Here is a 20,693-nt window from a genome sequence, read left to right as displayed (position 1 = left end):
AGCAGGCCCCGCCCCCCCGCGCCTGCGCAGTGACGAGGCCACCGGGAAGCTGCCAGGTTGAACTTCAAGCGTCACAGTTTATCTTTTTATTTCCATAAATACATGGTGGTTTTCAGCGGCTTCGTCCAGCCATGAATGCCGATATAAAGAGAGAGCGGGAGAATGCCACGTTTGACATCGAAAAGATGACCCACATCTTGGACGGGTCGCCCGAAAAGACCAAAAGAAGACGAGAAATCGGTGAGTTTGCAGCGCCGACCCCCGTTGGGAAACAGCGGGTCGCGGTACAAGGTTCCGGGTCCTGCTTGCATAATTTAAGAAAATAAACATCATTTGGCCTGATTTAACGCGCATTTCTTAAGTTTAATATACTACAATGACTCATTAGTTCTCAAAGATGAATTCGGCTTCTGTTTTACCTGTCAACCTGTTGTACATTTTTAAATAAATAAATAGTGATCACCTTCCTTGTTCATTTGTAAATTAATGTGTAATTGTCTAGTGGGGAAATGATGTTCAACCTTTTGAAGTAGAAAAATTGATTATTTTGTTATCCATTCAATTAAAAACCTGGAACCAATTCAGAAGGACCTTTAATCTCACTGACCTTTCACATGCTGCACCATTATATCAACAAATCTGTTCCATCAAGGATGGACGAAGCTTTGGGTGTCTGGAATACAGGACTGTCTCAGAAAATTAAAATATTGTGATTTTCTGTAATGCAATTACAAAAACAAAAATGTCATACATTCTGGATTCATTACAAATCAACTGAAATATTGCAAGCCTTTTATTATTGTAATATTGCTGATCATGGCTTACAGCTTAAGAAAACTCAAATATCCTATCTCAAAAAATTAGACTTCTGGGAATATTAATCTTGCAATATTTATAATATTTGATTTGTAATGAAGCCAGAATGTATGACATTTTTGTTTTTTTAATTTCATTACAGAAAATAAAGAACTTTATCACAATATTCTAATTTTCTGAGACGGTCCTGTAGGTGCAATATCTGACCTCTACATCGAGAATAGGTTTGCCTCTTTTATACAGCTAGAAAAGAAATATAATCCTCATAAATCACATTTCTACAGGTATTTACAGCTTGGAGTTTTTGTGGCTTCTAATTCTGACCTCTTCCCTTTGAGTCCTCCTGTATCTCTGCTAGAAACAATTTTTTTTTGTTGAAATTTTCTGTTTATTTGAAAAAGCAATTTTTTTATACAGTATTACATTCACTCCTTGGACCACTGCAATGTCTTTCTCCAAAGTTCAACCACCTGTTCCCAATGAAATTGGGAACAGGTGGATCAAAAAAAAATAGTCTAAGTGTCTTTGATCATGATGCTTTTCCAAATTTTAAATACGTTTGTGTAACATGAACAACAGAACTGGGGGAGCTTTTTTCTCGTTATCGTCACAGCTTTGCAAGACAAAAAAGAAATAAAGTACAGTATTAGAGTGGTATCAGGTGTAGAGAGCAGGTCATCACAAAAAACACAGATTCAAATGAAGTCAGATCTTACAGCTTCATGTAATCAGTCCAAGACCAAAGCCGATATAACTTTTCTTTTTTTATTCTGAGGGAAAATTACAACTTTTCCATGATGTAAATTTCGCGAACAGTATCAATCCATTCTTCAATAGTGGGTGATTCTACTTTAAACCGTCTTCTTGTGACAGATTTCTTACTTGCTGCCAACAGAATACAGAGCAATTTTTTATCATCTGTATTCCAGTTATCAAACTGTATATCACTCAAATACATCGCTTCATATTTGAAGGGAATATTTACACAAAATATATTCTCTATGTGTTTATGGATCTCTTCCAAATACAATTTTAAAATGTAAAGTTAATATAAAACAAGTAATGAGCAGAGTCTATACATTGCTTAATACAAATAAACAAATCAAGTGGGAAACAGACCTAGATGAAACCATTCCAGAAGAAATATGGCAATCAATTATACTGCGAATGTACAGTACTCTTCCTCAATATGCCTTAGAGTTGTGGTTAAGTTTAAAATCATCGTCTTCATTGGACCAAGAATAGATTGTCTAAAGTCAAGATGGATATTATTGGCCCTACATGTGATCGATGCAGAAAAGCTCCTGCTACATTGCTGCACATGTTCTGGTCGTGTCCCGAGCTGGACAGTTTTTGGAGTCTTATCTTTGAGACATTCTCTGGAATATGCGGGGTGACGGTGCAGCCGTCTCCTCTGATTCACTCTCGGTGTAGATCTGGTGGAGGCTTCTTTCTCTGTGCACCATCTGAACCTGCTAGGAGGCTTATTTTGTTCAGATGGAAGGATGCTCTCGCCCCAACATGTGGTCAATGGATCAGAGAGGTTATGAGTCGCGTTCATTTAGAAAAAAATGAGATGTACTGTGTATCGGCCTTTTCTTTTTAAAAGCCGTGGTGTAGAAGGGCTCGGCCCACTTCACTCACGTTCATAAAACTTTAGGTCGCCAAGCCTTTTAAAAAAATCATAACTTTTATTTTTACGTTCCAACTTGTTCCAAAATATTTTCTAAAAAGTTACGACATCCAAAAGCAAATGAAAAAGTCTTTCATGGCAACAAAAACTTAAATAACGTGGTCAAAAAACTGTAGACAACCACCACCCTCGTAACCAAACATTGAGGTTTTCCATGCCCATCACCTGATCCATAAATCCTCCTGACACACCCTCCGGAGACATTAAAAACAAAAAACAATAATATAAACATTCTTAGCAAAATCATAAGCAGAATAAACACTATAAAACTTAAGACTAAAACTAAGTTAACAAATATACAAAAGTAATAACTTCAACTTAACAGCTGCAACATACTGTAAGAGGATCCACCGGAAAATGTTATGCCATTTGGCAGCCGTTTATTTCCTCTATAGAAGGCACAGCAGCTACTAATATATCTGGGTAACCTAATGTGTTTACCTTATTTGTATGTTTGTGTTTTGTTTTGTCTGGCTGTATGTAAATCTACTGAAGGTCCAGTACTTGAGGGAGGGGGGTATTGGGAGGTTTGGAGGAACTAGATTTGATTGTTTCATGTACGAATTGTATTATCTTTTGTTTTTTATATATATTTGAAAATAAAAAAGACTTTGATAAAAAGGATTATATTATATCATTATAATCTGCATTGTTCATCGGCATTAAATTAAAGCACATATCGTTGACAACAAGATGAGTTTAGTTTGACATCCCTAAGAACAGATTTTACTCTTTAAGGAGACTATTTTATACAGATGTTTGACATATTTAGGATTCACTCTAGGTCAGGTTCACAAGGTTACTGAATACTTTATTTAAACATTTAATCAAAAGAAAGGGTTGTTATTTTTATGATAAAGTATCAAAGGAGACCCAGAATAATTAAAAACCAGCCAATCAGCTGTCCAGGAAAGGGCAGGACATTTAAATCTACTGCTAATGCACGTCCGGCCTTCATGAAGGGTTCAGCTCGAGGGCAGACGTCAAATTTATCAAAGACGTCTCAGATTATCTGAGAATATGACGCACGGACAAACTGCTGGACGTGAACCTGCAGGAATCCAGCAGCAGCAGTTTGATCCCACCAGGACATCAGACAAAGATCAGGATGTCTGGAAAACGGCTCTATGGATTGAAAAAAGGGCATTATTTAGACACGATACCAATAGGCCTGTGTTGAAAAAATAGATTTTGCGATTCTAAATCAATTCTCATTCATTCCTAAAAATCGATTTGTATGTCTTTTTTTTTTCATTACATTACAACTTTTGGTATTTTTTTTGTTTATGCCCAAAAAAGGAATGTTTTGTTGGACACGAGAATAACTTGTGCCATGTTTTTGCCTTTAAATATGTTTAAAGGTATGAAAACATTAGTCTTCAGTTATAATTGCATAAATTGTCTATATTTCATTACTTTATATATAGTCTTGGGGTTACATTTGCATAAAATGGTAATTCTGCCCCACGATGTTTCTGTTTCAGTTCTATCAGCATTCTGGGAGCTAATTGGTCCTTACAGCATCATTAGCTGGAATACTTGCTGTTGAATCTCAATATGATACTAGTATTAATATGTTGCATAACAGCTCAAAAAACAGTTTTAATAACACAAACCCAAATCAATATCGGAATCGGATCGAATCAAAGCGTGATAATCGATTCTGAATCTTAAGAAATCGGAATCTAATCGATTCTTGACATTTGAATCGATCCCCAGCCCTAGATACCACGATAAGATGTTCGGTCTGTTCCGGATTACGTCCTGCAGCCGGTGAATTAATGCAGTCTTGGGTTTTCTCTGGTTCTTCTGCAGAGTCGTTGGTTTTCAACGACCCAGACTTCGACGAGGAGGACCCGAACTTCCTGTCCCGCAGCGAGCGCTACGACCAGGCCGTCAGGAAGAGCGCTCAGATGATCCTTAAGATGCGAGAGTTCGGCATCGCCGACCCCGAGGAGATCTACCACTACAAGAGGTAAAAGGAGCGGAGGTCATTCACATGGGACACAGATCCTCCGTGGGCCGTTTTTAAAGAGAAAATATAATAAAATAATCCCTTTTACCCTCCTAGAACATAATAGTTCACAGATGACAAACTGAGGAACACATTTGCTTAACTTGAACATGCTTTGACAGCCAGATTTAAAGATGACTGGTGTGTTTAGAGGATGAATGTGATTATTATACTAAAGAACACAAATCTACCTGGTCAGTCATCTAGCGGTTTAGTCGGTCCAACTCTTTTTATACCAGCAGAACTTTCTCTTGGGTCCTGAAGTCTAACTGGCGTTTGTTTAATACGTTTTCATCTTTCATTGAGCAAAGTTTTAGTGGTAAAATGGTTTCTGCTTACAGACGTTTTGTGAAACGTTGCTCATATATTTAAAGTTAGCCCCTAAAAATGTATAGAAACATCATAAATCACAGATTAATTAATTGTACTTGATGATAATTTGTTGAGAATGAACTTTATTTGTGCATTTTTTTTTGCACATTTGAGAAACATTATGAATTAAACCTCAAAAAAACTAAAAGGCTGAATAGAATAAAATATTAGTTATTTTTTAGATAAACCAGCCATAGTTCTGTTAAACACTTTTTCTTCATGGATGTAATTTTTATTTTGTGAAATTTTGAAATATCAGCGTATTTAACTCAAAAAATGTTTGATAGAAGCGTCTTTTGCTTTTTCTAAAAGACAAAAATATGCAGCAAAACAATCCTCTTGACTTCAGCTGCATTATGAGAAGTTCTGTTTAATTCTCTCCCAGTTGGATTATGATGTTTACGTTCGCTGCAAAACGACAGCGAAATACATCAATATTTTGGTGTGCATGTGCTGGAAGAATTACGACCCGATGATTGACCCGACATGTTACTCGCCGGCCTTTACGCGACTTGGCCTCATTTGATACGAGTCACCTGGAGATTACTGGGATTATCAGGGGCGGGTGTTGCCAAGGACCTCACGATACGATACACATCACAATACGATACACATCACATCACGATACTTGAGTCACGATACGATACACATCACGATACGATACACATCACGATACGATACACATCACGATACGATACACATCACAATACGATACACATCACAATGCGATACACATCACAATGCGATACACATCACGATACGATACACATCGCGATACACATCATGATACTTGAGTCACGATGCGATACACATCACAATACACATCACGATACGATACACATCATGATACGATACACATCACAATACGATACACATTGCGATACAATACACATCACGATACGACACACATCACGATACGACACACATCACGATACGATACACATCACGATACACATCATGATACGATACACATCATGATACGATACACATCACAATGCGATACACATCACAATACACATCACGATACGATACACATCATGATACGATACACATCACAATGCGATACACATCACGATACGATACACATCACGATGCGATGCACATCACGATACGATACACATTGCGATACGATACACATCACGATACGATACACACCACGATATGATGCACATCACGATACGATACACATCACGATACTTGAGTCACGATGCGATACACATCACAATACACATCACGATGCGATACACATCACGATACGATACACATCACAATGCGATACACATCACGATACGATACACATCACGATATGATACACATCACGATACGATACACATCACGATACGATACACATCACAATACGATACACATCACAATGCGATACACATCACAATGCGATACACATCACGATACGATACACATCGCGATACACATCATGATACTTGAGTCACGATGCGATACACATCACAATACACATCACGATACGATACACATCATGATACGATACACATCACAATACGATACACATTGCGATACAATACACATCACGATACGACACACATCACGATACGACACACATCACGATACGATACACATCACGATACACATCATGATACGATACACATCATGATACGATACACATCACAATGCGATACACATCACAATACACATCACGATACGATACACATCATGATACGATACACATCACAATGCGATACACATCACGATACGATACACATCACGATGCGATGCACATCACGATACGATACACATTGCGATACGATACACATCACGATACGATACACACCACGATATGATGCACATCACGATACGATACACATCACGATACTTGAGTCACGATGCGATACACATCACAATACACATCACGATGCGATACACATCACGATACGATACACATCACAATGCGATACACATCACGATACGATACACATCACGATACGATACACATCACGATACGATACACATCACAATACGATACACATCACGATACGATACACATCACAATGCGATACACATCACGATGCGATACACATCACGATACGATACACATCACGATATGATACACGTCACGATGCGATACACATCACGATATGATACACATCACGATGCGATACACATTACGATGCGATACACGTCACGATGCGATACACGTCACGATGCGATACACGTCACGATGCGATACACGTCACGATGCGATACACGTCACGATGCGATACACGTCACGATGCGATACACGTCACGATGCGATACACGTCACGATGCGATACACGTCACGATGCGATACACGTCACATCACAATACACATCACGATACGATACACATCATGATACGATACACATCACAATACGATACACATTGCGATACAATACACATCACGATACGACACACATCACGATACGACACACATCACGATACGATACACATCACGATACACATCATGATACGATACACATCATGATACGATACACATCACAATGCGATACACATCACAATACACATCACGATACGATACACATCATGATACGATACACATCACAATGCGATACACATCACGATACGATACACATCACGATGCGATGCACATCACGATACGATACACATTGCGATACGATACACATCACGATACGATACACACCACGATATGATGCACATCACGATACGATACACATCACGATACTTGAGTCACGATGCGATACACATCACAATACACATCACGATGCGATACACATCACGATACGATACACATCACAATGCGATACACATCACGATACGATACACATCACGATATGATACACATCACGATACGATACACATCACGATACGATACACATCACAATACGATACACATCACAATGCGATACACATCACAATGCGATACACATCACGATACGATACACATCGCGATACACATCATGATACTTGAGTCACGATGCGATACACATCACAATACACATCACGATACGATACACATCATGATACGATACACATCACAATACGATACACATTGCGATACAATACACATCACGATACGACACACATCACGATACGACACACATCACGATACGATACACATCACGATACACATCATGATACGATACACATCATGATACGATACACATCACAATGCGATACACATCACAATACACATCACGATACGATACACATCATGATACGATACACATCACAATGCGATACACATCACGATACGATACACATCACGATGCGATGCACATCACGATACGATACACATTGCGATACGATACACATCACGATACGATACACACCACGATATGATGCACATCACGATACGATACACATCACGATACTTGAGTCACGATGCGATACACATCACAATACACATCACGATGCGATACACATCACGATACGATACACATCACGATGCGATACACATCACGATACGATACACATCACGATACGATACACATCACGATACGATACACATCACGATGCGATACACATCACGATACGATACACATCACAATGCGATACACATCACGATGCGATACACATCACGATGCGATACACATCACGATATGATACACATCACGATGCGATACACATTACGATGCGATACACGTCACGATGCGATACACGTCACGATGCGATACACGTCACGATGCGATACACGTCACGATGCGATACACGTCACGATGCGATACACGTCACGATGCGATACACGTCACGATGCGATACACGTCACGATGCGATACACGTCACGATGCGATACACGTCACGATGCGATACACATCACGATACGATACACATCCCGGTTCTTGAGTCACGATACGATGCACATCACGATGCGATACACATCACGATGCGATACACATCACGATGCGATACACATCACGATGCGATACACATCACGATACGATACACATCACGATACGATACACGTCACGATGCGATACATATCACGTCACGATACACATCACGATGCGATACACATCACAATACACATCACGATACTTGAGTCACGATATGATACACATCACGATGCCATACACATCACATCACGATACACGTCACGATACGATACACGTCACGATGCGATACACGTCACGATACGATACACATCACGATACGATACACATCACGATACACATCACGATACTTGAGTCACGATATGATACACATCACGATACACGTCACGATATGATACACATCACGATGCGATACACATCACGATGCGATACACATCACGATACTTGAGTCACAATATGATACACATCACGATACACATCACGATGCGATACACATCACGATACGATACACATCACGATGAGATACACTTTACAATTTCTGAAAATTCCGGCCAAAGTGGAGATTTTCAAAAACTCCGTTTTCACGTTTGCTTGTAAACGGAGGAAAACGGAGATTTAGGCTTCAGAACGTCACATTATGCAACAGAAACGTCACCAGCGTCATTTGTGCGACCTGTGTTTACAATTTGTTTGGCCACCATCAATATGTTCTTGTATTTTACCTGTTTTATATTCTAAAGTCACACTTAAAAGTAACTCCACTTCTCCGTCACTCCAAACAAAAGACTCTCGTTCATCTTGGAAGTAACTGGCTGATTTATGGTTCCGCGTTACACCAACGCAGAGTCTACGGCGTGCGGTACACAGCAACGCGCACCGTACAGTAGGCTACGCCGTCGATTTAACGCGGAACCATATTATTCAGGCTTCACACGTGTCATTTGTTGACGTTTTTTTCCAGGATTCTGATTGGCTAGCATGACTTTATCTTCTCGTTACACTGCCCCCTGTAGGTTTGGCTGCTCATAGCACCTTAACAGCGTATGTATGCGGGTTTGTGTAAACGATGATATTTTTCAAAACGTAGAGGGGGAAATATCCGTTTTTGTAAAAACCCGGCTATGTGTAAACGTGGCCTCAGATTAGTCTATAAACTCTGTAGCAGTGAAATAAAACATACTTTTAAAGTTATTGAGGGTATCTAGTGTCTGAAGGTACATTTCCAGGGAAGCACAAAGCCGTGGAACTTCTCTCAGGTGAGCCACGCTTCCACGTCCAAGTAACTTCAGGTTTCATAAGAGATGTTTTTTATGTGAGGCGGCGCGCCGAGGCCTGGCAGGGCCGAGGGTGTGACGTTCATGGAGAGCAGGGTTTACGGTTGTGAAATGAGCCTTCAGGCGGAGAAACTTCAGCGGGATCAGAGTCGGCACGAGAGTGGAACTGTGTCAGAGGTTATGCAAGCCTCCGGCTAGTAGGTTACATAACCTGCCACCAGAATAACTGGGACACAAATGCATCTTACTGCTTTATTTACTCATGTAGTCGGGTTCCCCGACCCGCTCAGTCTGTCCTCGGCCTTGGGAGACGGCAGGACGGTGACGACCCTCCTTATGTATACGATCTCTCTTCGCACGACTCTCTAGTTTGAAGATCCTTCCATAAAAACACTGGCCACGGCTACATGATGTTTTTTAATTTGGAATTAATTATTCCGAATGAAATAATTCCAAATTAAACTATTTTCCTTCCAGTTTACATGGAAATAGTAATTCCCAATTAAGGTTTACTTGGAAAACACGTTTGATGGGCTTTCTCCAATTCGTCTCCAGGTCTGGGGGTTGGGAAGGTTCTGATTGGATAGGGGGGGGGCCGGAAGTTAAACTACCGGAAGAAAAACAAACTTAGAAAAGCTCACAATTTTGATGTTTCCTGTTTCCATCTGTTCTTTTAATTATTTCCAGGTCCTCCAAGCTATTTATTAAATAAATGGTGTCTGCTCTTGACCAGCGTTTACTGCTGCTGCATCTTGAAACTTTGTTAGGAAAACCAGCCCAGTGGAATATAAGTGTCATGGAGACAGACGGGCGAGGGAACGAGCAGTGTTTACATGATCGCGGAATTATTCTATTCGGATTTAAAACCGGAATAAACCAGCCACTTCGGAATTAAGTTTAATTCGGAAAGGCCATTTTCATTCAGAATTAGGTGTTTACATGGTAATTTTTACTCATTTTAAATCGGATTTAATTTTAATTCTGAATTAAAGAGGAATTAAACTTCCCATGTAATCACACTCTGTGTGTCCTCCACCAGCATGGCTAAGGGGACCCTGCAGGAGGCCCTGGGGCTCCACTTTGTCATGTTCCTCCCCACCCTGAACAGCCAGTGTGACGCCCAGCAGGCGGAGAAGTGGCTGCCGCTGGCCGAGTCCTACCAGGCCGTGGGCACGTACGCCCAGACCGAGCTGGGCCACGGTCAGTCCGGAGCTACAGCCATGCTTGTTTACTTGTTTCTGCACCAGCTTATGGCGCTTTCCCACCAGCACCTACTCAGCTCGGCTCGTCTCTCCACTGGGTTTGGTTCTTTTCCACCAGGGGTCTAACGTGCCGAGTAGATACTTTTCTGTGTCTACTCTGCCGAGGTTCTAAGCTGCTGAGTCTGACGGAGCTTCTTGTTAATTTTATTCCAGCAGCAACGGCAGCAGAAGTCTGTTTCATGATCCAACTCTGAGATGTTCATAAACCTGGTGCTGAGGAGAGAATTAAAAAGATCTAGACGGGCGATAAGGAACGACCAGATCTACCAGGAGCTCTGTCACTTCATAGCTGCTCGCGGCTACCAATGAACTTTTCAGCAGCCGAGACAAAGTAAAATAAATTAAAAAGCGTCTCATTTTTTAACTTGATATTGAACACAAGCCCCAGATCCAGCAGCACATCTATCATCTCCTCCAGGTTCTACATCTTTAGTGTTGTTATCTTCTTCCTTTAGATACACAATCAAATACGTCACAGCAGCTTCTCCAACCTCCTACTTCTGATCCAGGTGCTGAATTGTAGTGGAAAAGAAACCAGGCCGAGTAGGTTCTAGTGGAAAAGTACCATTAGAGATGTACCGGTGGGTCCAGACGGATCTGGGTGGAAATGTGGGACGATTTTTGTCCCGCTTTCACCGCAACAGTGGATTTGAAATAAAAGAGTCGAGATGTGATCAAAGCGTTAACGTTCAGCTTCACTTTCACGGGTTCAGGAGGTCCGTTCCCCTGAAGCGGATCAGAACTCAGCAGGTTTGACTGGAGCTACCGAGTCGAGGGGGATCTGAGTGGAAGTGGAGGATGCTGTTATTCAGCTGAGGGGAGAGAAACGTGTAAAAGAGGCCGCAGGAACCGGAGGTTTGGCCAAATCACCGGGTCGGTCCGCTCTCACAAAGAAATAGCGGCGAGCTCCCCGCCGTCACGGGAGACGACTGAAGTGGTGAAGAAAGACACCCCAGGATGTCGCCAAGACATGGAAGAGCAGGAAAGACGGCTTTGTTTTCTGAAATCCAAATGTTCGGACCAATGAAACCAAGAAAGAGGGGAAGAAGAAGTGTGGAACCAAAAGGATCAGATCCTAACCGGATCCTAACTCTTCTGGTGGAGGCGGTGTGGCTGCATCGACTTCAAAATATTGACACACACGTGGATCACCAAAAAAAACTGAAACTGCGGCCTCCTCACAGCCCAACAAAGTTCTGCAAAAACCCCCAAAAACAGCCCCAAGTCCTCAAAAGTATGCAAATACTTTACATTTAGTCCCAAACACCTTTTGGATTTGATACCAGACCAGCATGTTGGAGCATCTACAGCTGAGGCCCCGCCCCCTTGTCTCTCGTGGGCGGGGACAATAATAATAATTTTAATATTTTTCTTCTTCCGGCTCTCGGCGAAGGCAGACACTTTTTCTGCTCATCTCCCTTATCAATCTGCCCTGCGACTGCTTTTGTCCTGTCCTGTCTTCAGAGCCTCTCATTTTCACTCCTCCGAAACTCTACAATCATGGAATTGATTAACTGGTCTCTCAGCAAAATTGACCAAATTTTTGCGACGAGAAGTCAGGGAGTAAGGGAGCCCTCTTGCCCCGATGGGACATTTTTTGCTGGATACACAATGGATTCCTGGAAACATTGGAAACAGTTGTGTCTGGCGATCCTGTCTGTCGAGGACGTTGAAGATGCTTCATAATTGGATTTATGATAGCAGGATTTCTTCTAATTGGAGTGGGGATTTTCCTGGCCTATCGACAAACGCGTAAGTCGTCGACAGCTGTTTTGGCCCTTTCAGAGCTGCCCGACGTTGCTGAAGGAATGAGCACGGGGATCAACACTCAAACTTTAACGCTGGGAGAGCAAAGCCGCAAGCTGGATGCGATTCTTGAACAGAATCGCAGGCTGGCGGCGGTCTTTGAGCTCATTGGCAAGATGGAGAAAACCTTGGAGAAGTTGGAAGCTCAGCTTGGCGGGAATTGATCACTAATTCGTCTGTTTGGAGTCGCCATTGAGGAACCAGAGACTTAACGGCAGACGGAAAATTACTGGAGTCTGCCTGTTTCCTTTCTTTCAATGCAATTGTTGATTCTATAATCTGACCTTGACAGGGCAGCTTGGCCCGCTGCTCCAGTCACAATCTCCCTGGTGGAATGTAAACTAGTGGATAACGTGCTATATGTTAGAGTAAACAGGCCTTTTTTTTTGTATAATTTTATTCTATATTTTTGCTTTGCAAAATGGTGTTTAATAAACTGTTATTAATGATTTTTTTTCTATATTTATTTGATACATTATGGCTTTTATTAATTGAACAACAGAAAAATAATGATTTAAACATTAACCCAATCACAAGATAAAATAATCGTCCGATTAATCGTTTTAACATAATCATTTACTGGTTACGTCCAGCCGTGCTGCCAACGCGACGCTCCCACTGGGGTTTGTTGGTCCGACTGACGAGACGTGATGGGAGTCTCTAGCGTTCCTGAGAAACCTCCTGAACCGAAGCCCAACGCCGCGATCACATGCCGACTGTTTTATTTCAAATCCACGGTGAAGCTTCTAAAGTTAAAGCAGAGTTCCCGGTGAAGTGGCTGATGAGTGAACGTTAAAGGGGGCCAAACCAAAACCAGTTGGGACTGGTTTGGACCCGGGTCAGTCCCGGGAGAGCTCTGGTTGTGTTTGACAGATCCAATCACATGCGCCTGAATAATTGTTGATAACTTTAGTTTTTCTAACATAAACTATTAACATCTGCGTTTATACCCATGTTAGCGTCCACATAGTTCCCCTAGTGGTCAAAACCTCCAACTTAGACGTAGTTTCCTTTAATCTGAACCCGTTGCTTCCTGCTGACAGCTGCTTCTCTTCACCATGACGATGACTTGTGATCCACGATGATTGATTAACATCTTTTACCAATCATGAACCAATAATTCAGCTTGAATGATTTAATCTTGGGCATGTTGAGAGAATAGGAACAGGGTGGGGGGGTTAGTTAGTGGTGGACGGGGGGGAAGCTCTGACGAGGCCTCCAGGGGGCTCTGTTACCTCTTTTCCACCAAACCGGTTCCAGGGCTGGTTCTGGTTCTGGTTCTGGGCCAGTGCTGAGTTTGGAACCGGGCTTTCTGTTTCCACTGACAAAGAACTGGCTCTGGGTCAGAAGAACTGGTTCCAAGGTAGCACCAACTCTTTGCTGGTCTAGAGGAAAGAACCACTTACGTAAGCGGAGGGGGGGTGGAGTTATTCAGACCAACGGCAACAGCAAGACTGGGAGACGGAGACATTTTCAAATAAGAATGAATCTGGATGCAGCAAAGCATCATGGGAGGAGGAGACAACCTGTCTTTTAGAGATGTGTCCACGGAGGAGCTGCGTGGACCAAGTCCTGTTAGAGTAAATACCTGGTTGTTGCTGCAACTTTCACACAAACGCAGCGACGTAACTGACGTGGCTCCTCTTAGCACCCGAGCTGTGGAAAAACAAACCGGTTCTCAGCTGGTGAACCAGCCCTGGAACCGGTTTGGAAAAGGGATGTGTGAGCTCAGGGCTGACGAGTCCAGCTGGAGTGTGTCTTTATTCAGTTAACGTCTGCAAAGATGGACGGAGGGAACGTATTTTAATTTGTGTACTTGCCGATACAGAGCCGACCAGCGGCGGCTGCTCCGCCACCAGCCTGCACACTGACCCAGGGAACATCTCACCCTAGAGTCACTAATCAGTAACTACAACAACAATGAAGTGGTATCTGTGCGTGGTATCGGAGAATTTTTGCGAGTACGAGTATATGAGAGCAGTATCGGCCCCGATACCAGTATCGGTATCGGGGCATCCCTAAACGCCAGAAGAACGAGGTCCTTAGTTCTCTCCATCAATCCGTCTTGCAGTTTTTGTCTTTAACTTGTTGTTTTTTGCTCTGAAAACAGATTATAAAAGAAAAAGAGCGTAAAGAGTAGTTCTCATACCAGGTCTGGCGTCTGGTTACGGTGACTGTATTGATCGTATCCTGTCGATAGTAGATCATTTATTTCCTCTGGTCAGGTTTAGGGTCCAAGTTTGGTTAAAGAGGTTAAAGGTCGTGAGAACGAGGGATAATCATGCTCCAATCATCTTGATTACAAAGCAGTTTTAATTGTCCTAGTAATTGGTGTTAGTAATTGTCTTAGTAACTCCCATCCTCCCTGTTTTCCTGCACTCCCCCCACCCCTCCACTCCTCTCTGCTTGAATCATCTTTCCCACAATCCCTCTCTGAGGACGATTGGTCCATTCTCCTCTAATCCATCACCTTAATCTGTTTCCATCTAAACGCTCCGCCCCCCCACCTGTCTCTCTCTCTTTTACCCCCCCGGGGCGCCCCCCAGCTGCGTGCACCCCGACAGGCCGTCTCCCCTGGACCTGCACCTGGCCATGTTCCTGCCCACGCTGCTCAACCAGGCCGCCCCCGAGCAGATGGACCAGTTCTTCATGCCGGCCTGGAACCTGTCCATCATCGGCACCTACGCCCAGACCGAGATGGGCCACGGTAAACCCCGGACCGGGCCACGGGGCCGGGGACGACCCACCTCTGAGAGGCCGGATCGGGCCAGGGCCCGGGGACCACCCGCCCCGGAGCGGCCGAGGCCTTGGAACGAGGACCAGGCCCAGGTCTCGATCCGACCTGCCTCAGACTGAGGCCTTGGGCCGACCAGCTTTGGGCGACCCGCCCTGGAGCGAGTCGACCAGCCTCAGGCCGACCCGCTTTGGGCGACCCGCCTCAGAGCGGGCCGAAGCCTCGGAGCAGGCCGACCCGGAGCGGCCTGAGGCCTCAGACCGGGCCGCCCCGGAGAGGGCTGGGGCCTCAGGCCGACCCGCCTCAGGCCGACCCGCTTTGGGCGACCCGCCTCGGAGCGGGCCGAAGCCTCGGAGCAGGCCGACCCGTCCCGGAGCGGCCTGAGGCCTCAGACCGGGCCGCCCCGGAGAGGGCTGGGGCCTGGGGTCGACCCGCCTCGGGCTGACCGCTTTGGCCAACCCGCCTTGGAGCGGCCCCGGGCCTGGGGCCGACCCGCCTCAGACCGGGCCGCCCTGGAGTGGGCTGGGGCCTCGGTCTGACCGGCTTTGGGCGACCCGCCCCGGCGTGGGCCGACCCGCCTCAGACCGTGCCTTTCACGCTTTCACTGTCAGCAGAAAGAGGTTTTGGTAGTTTTTAATGTAGGATTAGTTCACGTGTGTCAGCTCTAATAAACTAATAAATGAACTAATAAACCCCACATTAATTTATTTAAAAACTTATTCTAGTAATATTTTATAATACCCCAAAAACCCGAGTCCAAATTTATAAACTAGTTTAATTCCTTAAACCAAAGACGTTCTTTACATCCACAGTTGAAGCATGTCTCTTTTTTAAAGGGCTTTAATTTATTAACCACAAACATTTTTATAGTTTTCCTTTCATCAGACAGTCGAGGTTTTATTGAGCGACTGTGAACTCTTTAAGAGGGCTGGAGCTGCCGTTGGTTTAAAAAATCTCTTCTGAAACCTCAGTTATCGGATGAAAAGACAACTAAATATTAATATTATATATCTGATATTAATATATAATATTAATATATAATATGAATATTATATAAGATAATCAAGCGGTCTGTCAAACACCACCAACGTCACTCGTCAGAACTTCTGTCGGCCTCCTCGTCTCCACCGGTACAGAACGTACCGAGCCAGTCAGCGGCTCTAAAGTTGTTAGTTCAGCGTATTAGGTCCATGCAGGAGAAAAAATATTTGAAAGGGGAAGATTTTTTTTTATTGTGCACAAGTTAAAATGTCGAGATTAATGTTGAAATACTATTTCAAGAATAAAGTTGAAATTTCGTGAACAAAGTCTAAATTTCGCCTTTTTTCTCAACATTTCAACTATATTCATGAAATTTCGACTTTTTTCTAGACATTTCGACTTTTTTCTCGACGTGCACAATGAAAGAAAAATCTTCCTCCTCTAAAATATTATTTTTATTTTTCTCCTGCCTGGCCCTAATACTCTTCCGTAGTTTTGTGTCTGAGTGTGTTCCAGTTTTAATTGTCTCTCTCGACTGTTTCCGGCGGCGCCTCCGCGGCACCGGTCTGCTGGCGTGTTGTTGCCGTGGCGACCGCAGGGACCCACCTCCGCGGGCTGGAGACCACGTCCACCTACGACCCGGCCACGCAGGAGTTCGTGCTCAACAGCCCCACCGTCAGCTCCATCAAGTGGTGGCCCGGAGGACGTAAGTGACGCACGGCGGCAGCAGCTCTGTAACGGCGTCTCTGTGACGGCGTCTCTGTGACGGTGTTTTGGGAGAAAATCACTTACAGAGGCTCGATAGTGGTCGGCTGCGCAAAAATGAATCACACACACACTCGCTTTAGCTATAATATATATGAATACATTTATTAGCCAGCAGTGGATATAGAAAGACTCACACACAATTGCTCTTTTGCTAGGATAACTCTGTGTCAAGTTATCCCCCGCAAATGGCAAAGCAACAGACAATTACACAGGGCTAGGCCTTCATAACTCTTACCTCGACACAGAAGGACTGGAGAGCCGGACAGTCCAAGCAGAGTAGCCATAAACCCGGCTGGGCGTCGTGCACTAGACCCGCAGCTGACTCTGACCCGAACTTCCGGCTGTCTCCGTCTTTATACGACATCTCGCGGAGGGGGTTGCCCCTTCAACCCCCGCCCGCAAGCTCTCACGCTAAGTCTTGGTTCACACGGGAGCTCTCCCGTGTGAACAAGCGGCTCTCTCACCGTCACATTTGTTATAATAAACAGCAGGTGCAGACTGTGTTTTGGGAATTCAGGGCATTCCAGGACACAAAACATTCCACCTCTGGCCTGAAAATGTCCCAATTCAAAAAAACAAGCATAATACATGAACATAATTAATATGAAAAGTTGAATTCAGGACATTCCAGGACACAAAACATATTTTACCTCTCAGACGGCGTCTCTGTAACGGCGTCTCTGTAACGGTGTCTCTGTAACGGTGTCTCTGTCTTCAGTGGGGAAGTCGTCCAACCACGCCATCGTGCTGGCGCAGCTGCACACGCTGGGCCGCTGCCACGGCCTCCACGCCTTCATCGTGCCCATCCGGGACATGGAGACGCACCAGCCGCTGCCAGGTAGACGCAGCCGCCTTTTTACTCAACATTTCAACTTTTTACTCAACATTTCAACTTTTTTCTCGAAATTTTACTTTACAACATTAATCCCGACATTTTGACTTTTTTATCGACTTTTCGACTTTTTTCTTAACATTTCGCCACACCGCGCCCCTCTCTAACGCCCGCTCTGATCCCCCTCTGGCCCGGCTCCGCCCCCTTTCCCATCAGGCATCGTGGTCGGAGACATCGGGCCCAAGTTCGGCTTCAACGAGGTGGACAACGGCTTCCTGAAGCTGGAGAACGTGAGGGTTCCCCGCGAGAACATGCTGATGAAGTACGCCAAGGTGGGTGTGGACTACCGCGGGGGTCATCTGGGGTCCCCTGGAGGTCACCCGGGGTCACCGGGAGTCTCCTGGGGTCTCCTGGGGTCTCCTGGGGGTCTCTGTGGACCCGGGGTCACCTGGGGTCACCTGGGGTCACCGGGGGTCAACTGTGACTGTTCCTCCTCCCGTCCACCAGGTGGAGCCGGACGGTGTGTACGTGAAGCCGCCCAGCGACAAGCTAACGTACGGCACCATGGTGTTCGTCCGCTCCATGATCGTGGGGGAGTCGTACCGGGCGCTGGCCAAGGCCTGCACCATCGCCATCCGCTACAGCGCCGTGCGGCACCAGTCCGAGCTCCGGCCGGGGTGAGGAGCCTGAACAGGAAGTAGCTTCGCCTTAACAGGAAGTAGCTTCGCCTTTACAGGAAGTAGCTTCGCCTTTACAGGAAGTAACTTCGCCTTTACAGGAAGTAGCTTCGCCTTTACAGGAAGTAGCTTCGCCTTTACAGGAAGTAGCTTCGCCTTAACAGGAAGTAGCTTTGCCTCAACAGGAAGTAGCTTTGCCTTAACAGGAAGTAGCTTCAACCCTTTAAGACCGGCCGGAGCGCCGGCGCTCCCAGTTGTATATTGATTCTCCAAATGTACAATTACAACCAAATAAAACAGCAATAATTCTTTCTGTAGGTTAAACAGGAAGAGTTTCACTTCCATATCCTGCATTTAGTGTCCCAGAGTTTTAATCCATTAAATCGTTTGGGAAAAATCCCATAATAATCCAGTAAAATTGCGGAAATTGACATTGTGTTATTTGCACTTTTTAGCAATTTATTTAGTTAGTTTGGACTTGTGACATGCAGATAATTAAAAATCAGCTCATATGAGTTTTTTTGATGCAAAGAAAATCAAAATACTCCATTAAATGGCAGTATAGCATACAATAATGTAAAAATCTGCGTATTTCCCTGTCCGTGTTTTGCAGCGAGCCGGAGCCCCAGATCATGGACTACCAGACGCAGCAGTACAAGCTGTTCCCCCTGCTGGCCTCCGCCTACGCCTTCGCCTTCGTGGGCCAGTACATGACCCAGACGTACCACCGCATCTCCGGAGACATCAGCCAGGGAGACTTCAGCCAGCTGCCCGAGGTACCGGCCCGCCGGGCCCCCGCAGGGCCGCAGGCGCCGTTAACCACTTCATATAGACCTGGGGTCTGGGAGCTTCATAGGAACTAACAGATCCAGCATGTATTTTGGTCCAAGACCATTCAGTGCTTTGTAGACCAGCAAGGAGATTTTAAACTCTATCCTTTGACTCACTGGAAGCCAGTGTAGTGATTTCATGACCGGTGTAATGTGGTCCAATATTACGGTGGCCGAGACCCGCCATTGATAAAAATAAAAATAATGTTGCAAACAAACATGGTACTGGAGTTGAGGGGGGATGAGGGGGGACGGCATCCCCACTGAAATAAAAACGGTCAAAATCATCCCCCCTGTAAAACTGCCATCCCTCCTTTCCATCCCTTATGTCATTTCATCAATGAATGTGGTTTTACTGCTATTTCAACATTTAGTCATCACCAGAAAAAAAACTTAAAAATAACCCCTGTTTCAAGTAAATTTTCACTTGAAATAAGTAGAAAAATCTGCCAGTGGGACAAGATTTATCTTCTCATTACAAGCAAAAAAATCTTGTTCCACTGACAGATTTTTCTACTTATTTCAAGTGAAAATCTACTTGAAACAGGTGAAAATTGTTGTTTTTTCCAGTGATGAGTCTTGTTTTAAGTGTAATGAGATTTCTTTACTAAAATGAGACATTTTAACTAGAAATAAGACAAATATTCTTGTTAAGATTGTGAGTTTTTGCAGTGATCCATTTTACTTATCCTGTGAAGGACAGAGTCATATTGATAAGTTCAGAAAAGTGTTTTTTATGGTTGTGTTTTGATGTATTTGATGTAAGCCCAGTGGATATTTAAAGCTTACAGAAGGCTGCATTTAACTGCTGCTATGTCATTCCTGCAGTAT

General features: G+C 44.1%; 1 protein-coding gene across 2 annotated transcripts in view; it reads left to right on the top strand.

Moving 5' to 3' along the window:
- Positions 1-33: 33 nt before the first annotated feature.
- The window catches only part of LOC133448586 (peroxisomal acyl-coenzyme A oxidase 1-like), a 36,900-nt gene continuing 16,240 nt past the window's right edge, over positions 34-20,693 (top strand). The window contains exons 1-8 of one of the 2 annotated variants that reach the window (XM_061727297.1): positions 34-240; positions 4,325-4,484; positions 15,587-15,747; positions 17,354-17,461; positions 18,242-18,361; positions 18,572-18,687; positions 18,863-19,032; positions 19,646-19,808. In XM_061727297.1, coding sequence (XP_061583281.1) covers positions 132-240; positions 4,325-4,484; positions 15,587-15,747; positions 17,354-17,461; positions 18,242-18,361; positions 18,572-18,687; positions 18,863-19,032; positions 19,646-19,808 — 1,107 coding nt within the window. In that variant the 5' untranslated portion in view covers positions 34-131. Of the gene's footprint in view, positions 241-4,324; positions 4,485-11,011; positions 11,173-15,586; positions 15,748-17,353; positions 17,462-18,241; positions 18,362-18,571; positions 18,688-18,862; positions 19,033-19,645; positions 19,809-20,693 lie in introns of both variants that reach the window. The other variant, XM_061727382.1, reaches the window with a different exon arrangement.

The sequence above is a fragment of the Cololabis saira genome, chromosome 1 (assembly GCF_033807715.1).
Source record: "Cololabis saira isolate AMF1-May2022 chromosome 1, fColSai1.1, whole genome shotgun sequence".
NCBI classification, from domain to species: Eukaryota; Metazoa; Chordata; class Actinopteri; order Beloniformes; family Belonidae; genus Cololabis; species Cololabis saira.
Note: the sequence above shows the minus strand (reverse complement) of the source record. Positions and strands in the feature narration are given on the sequence as shown.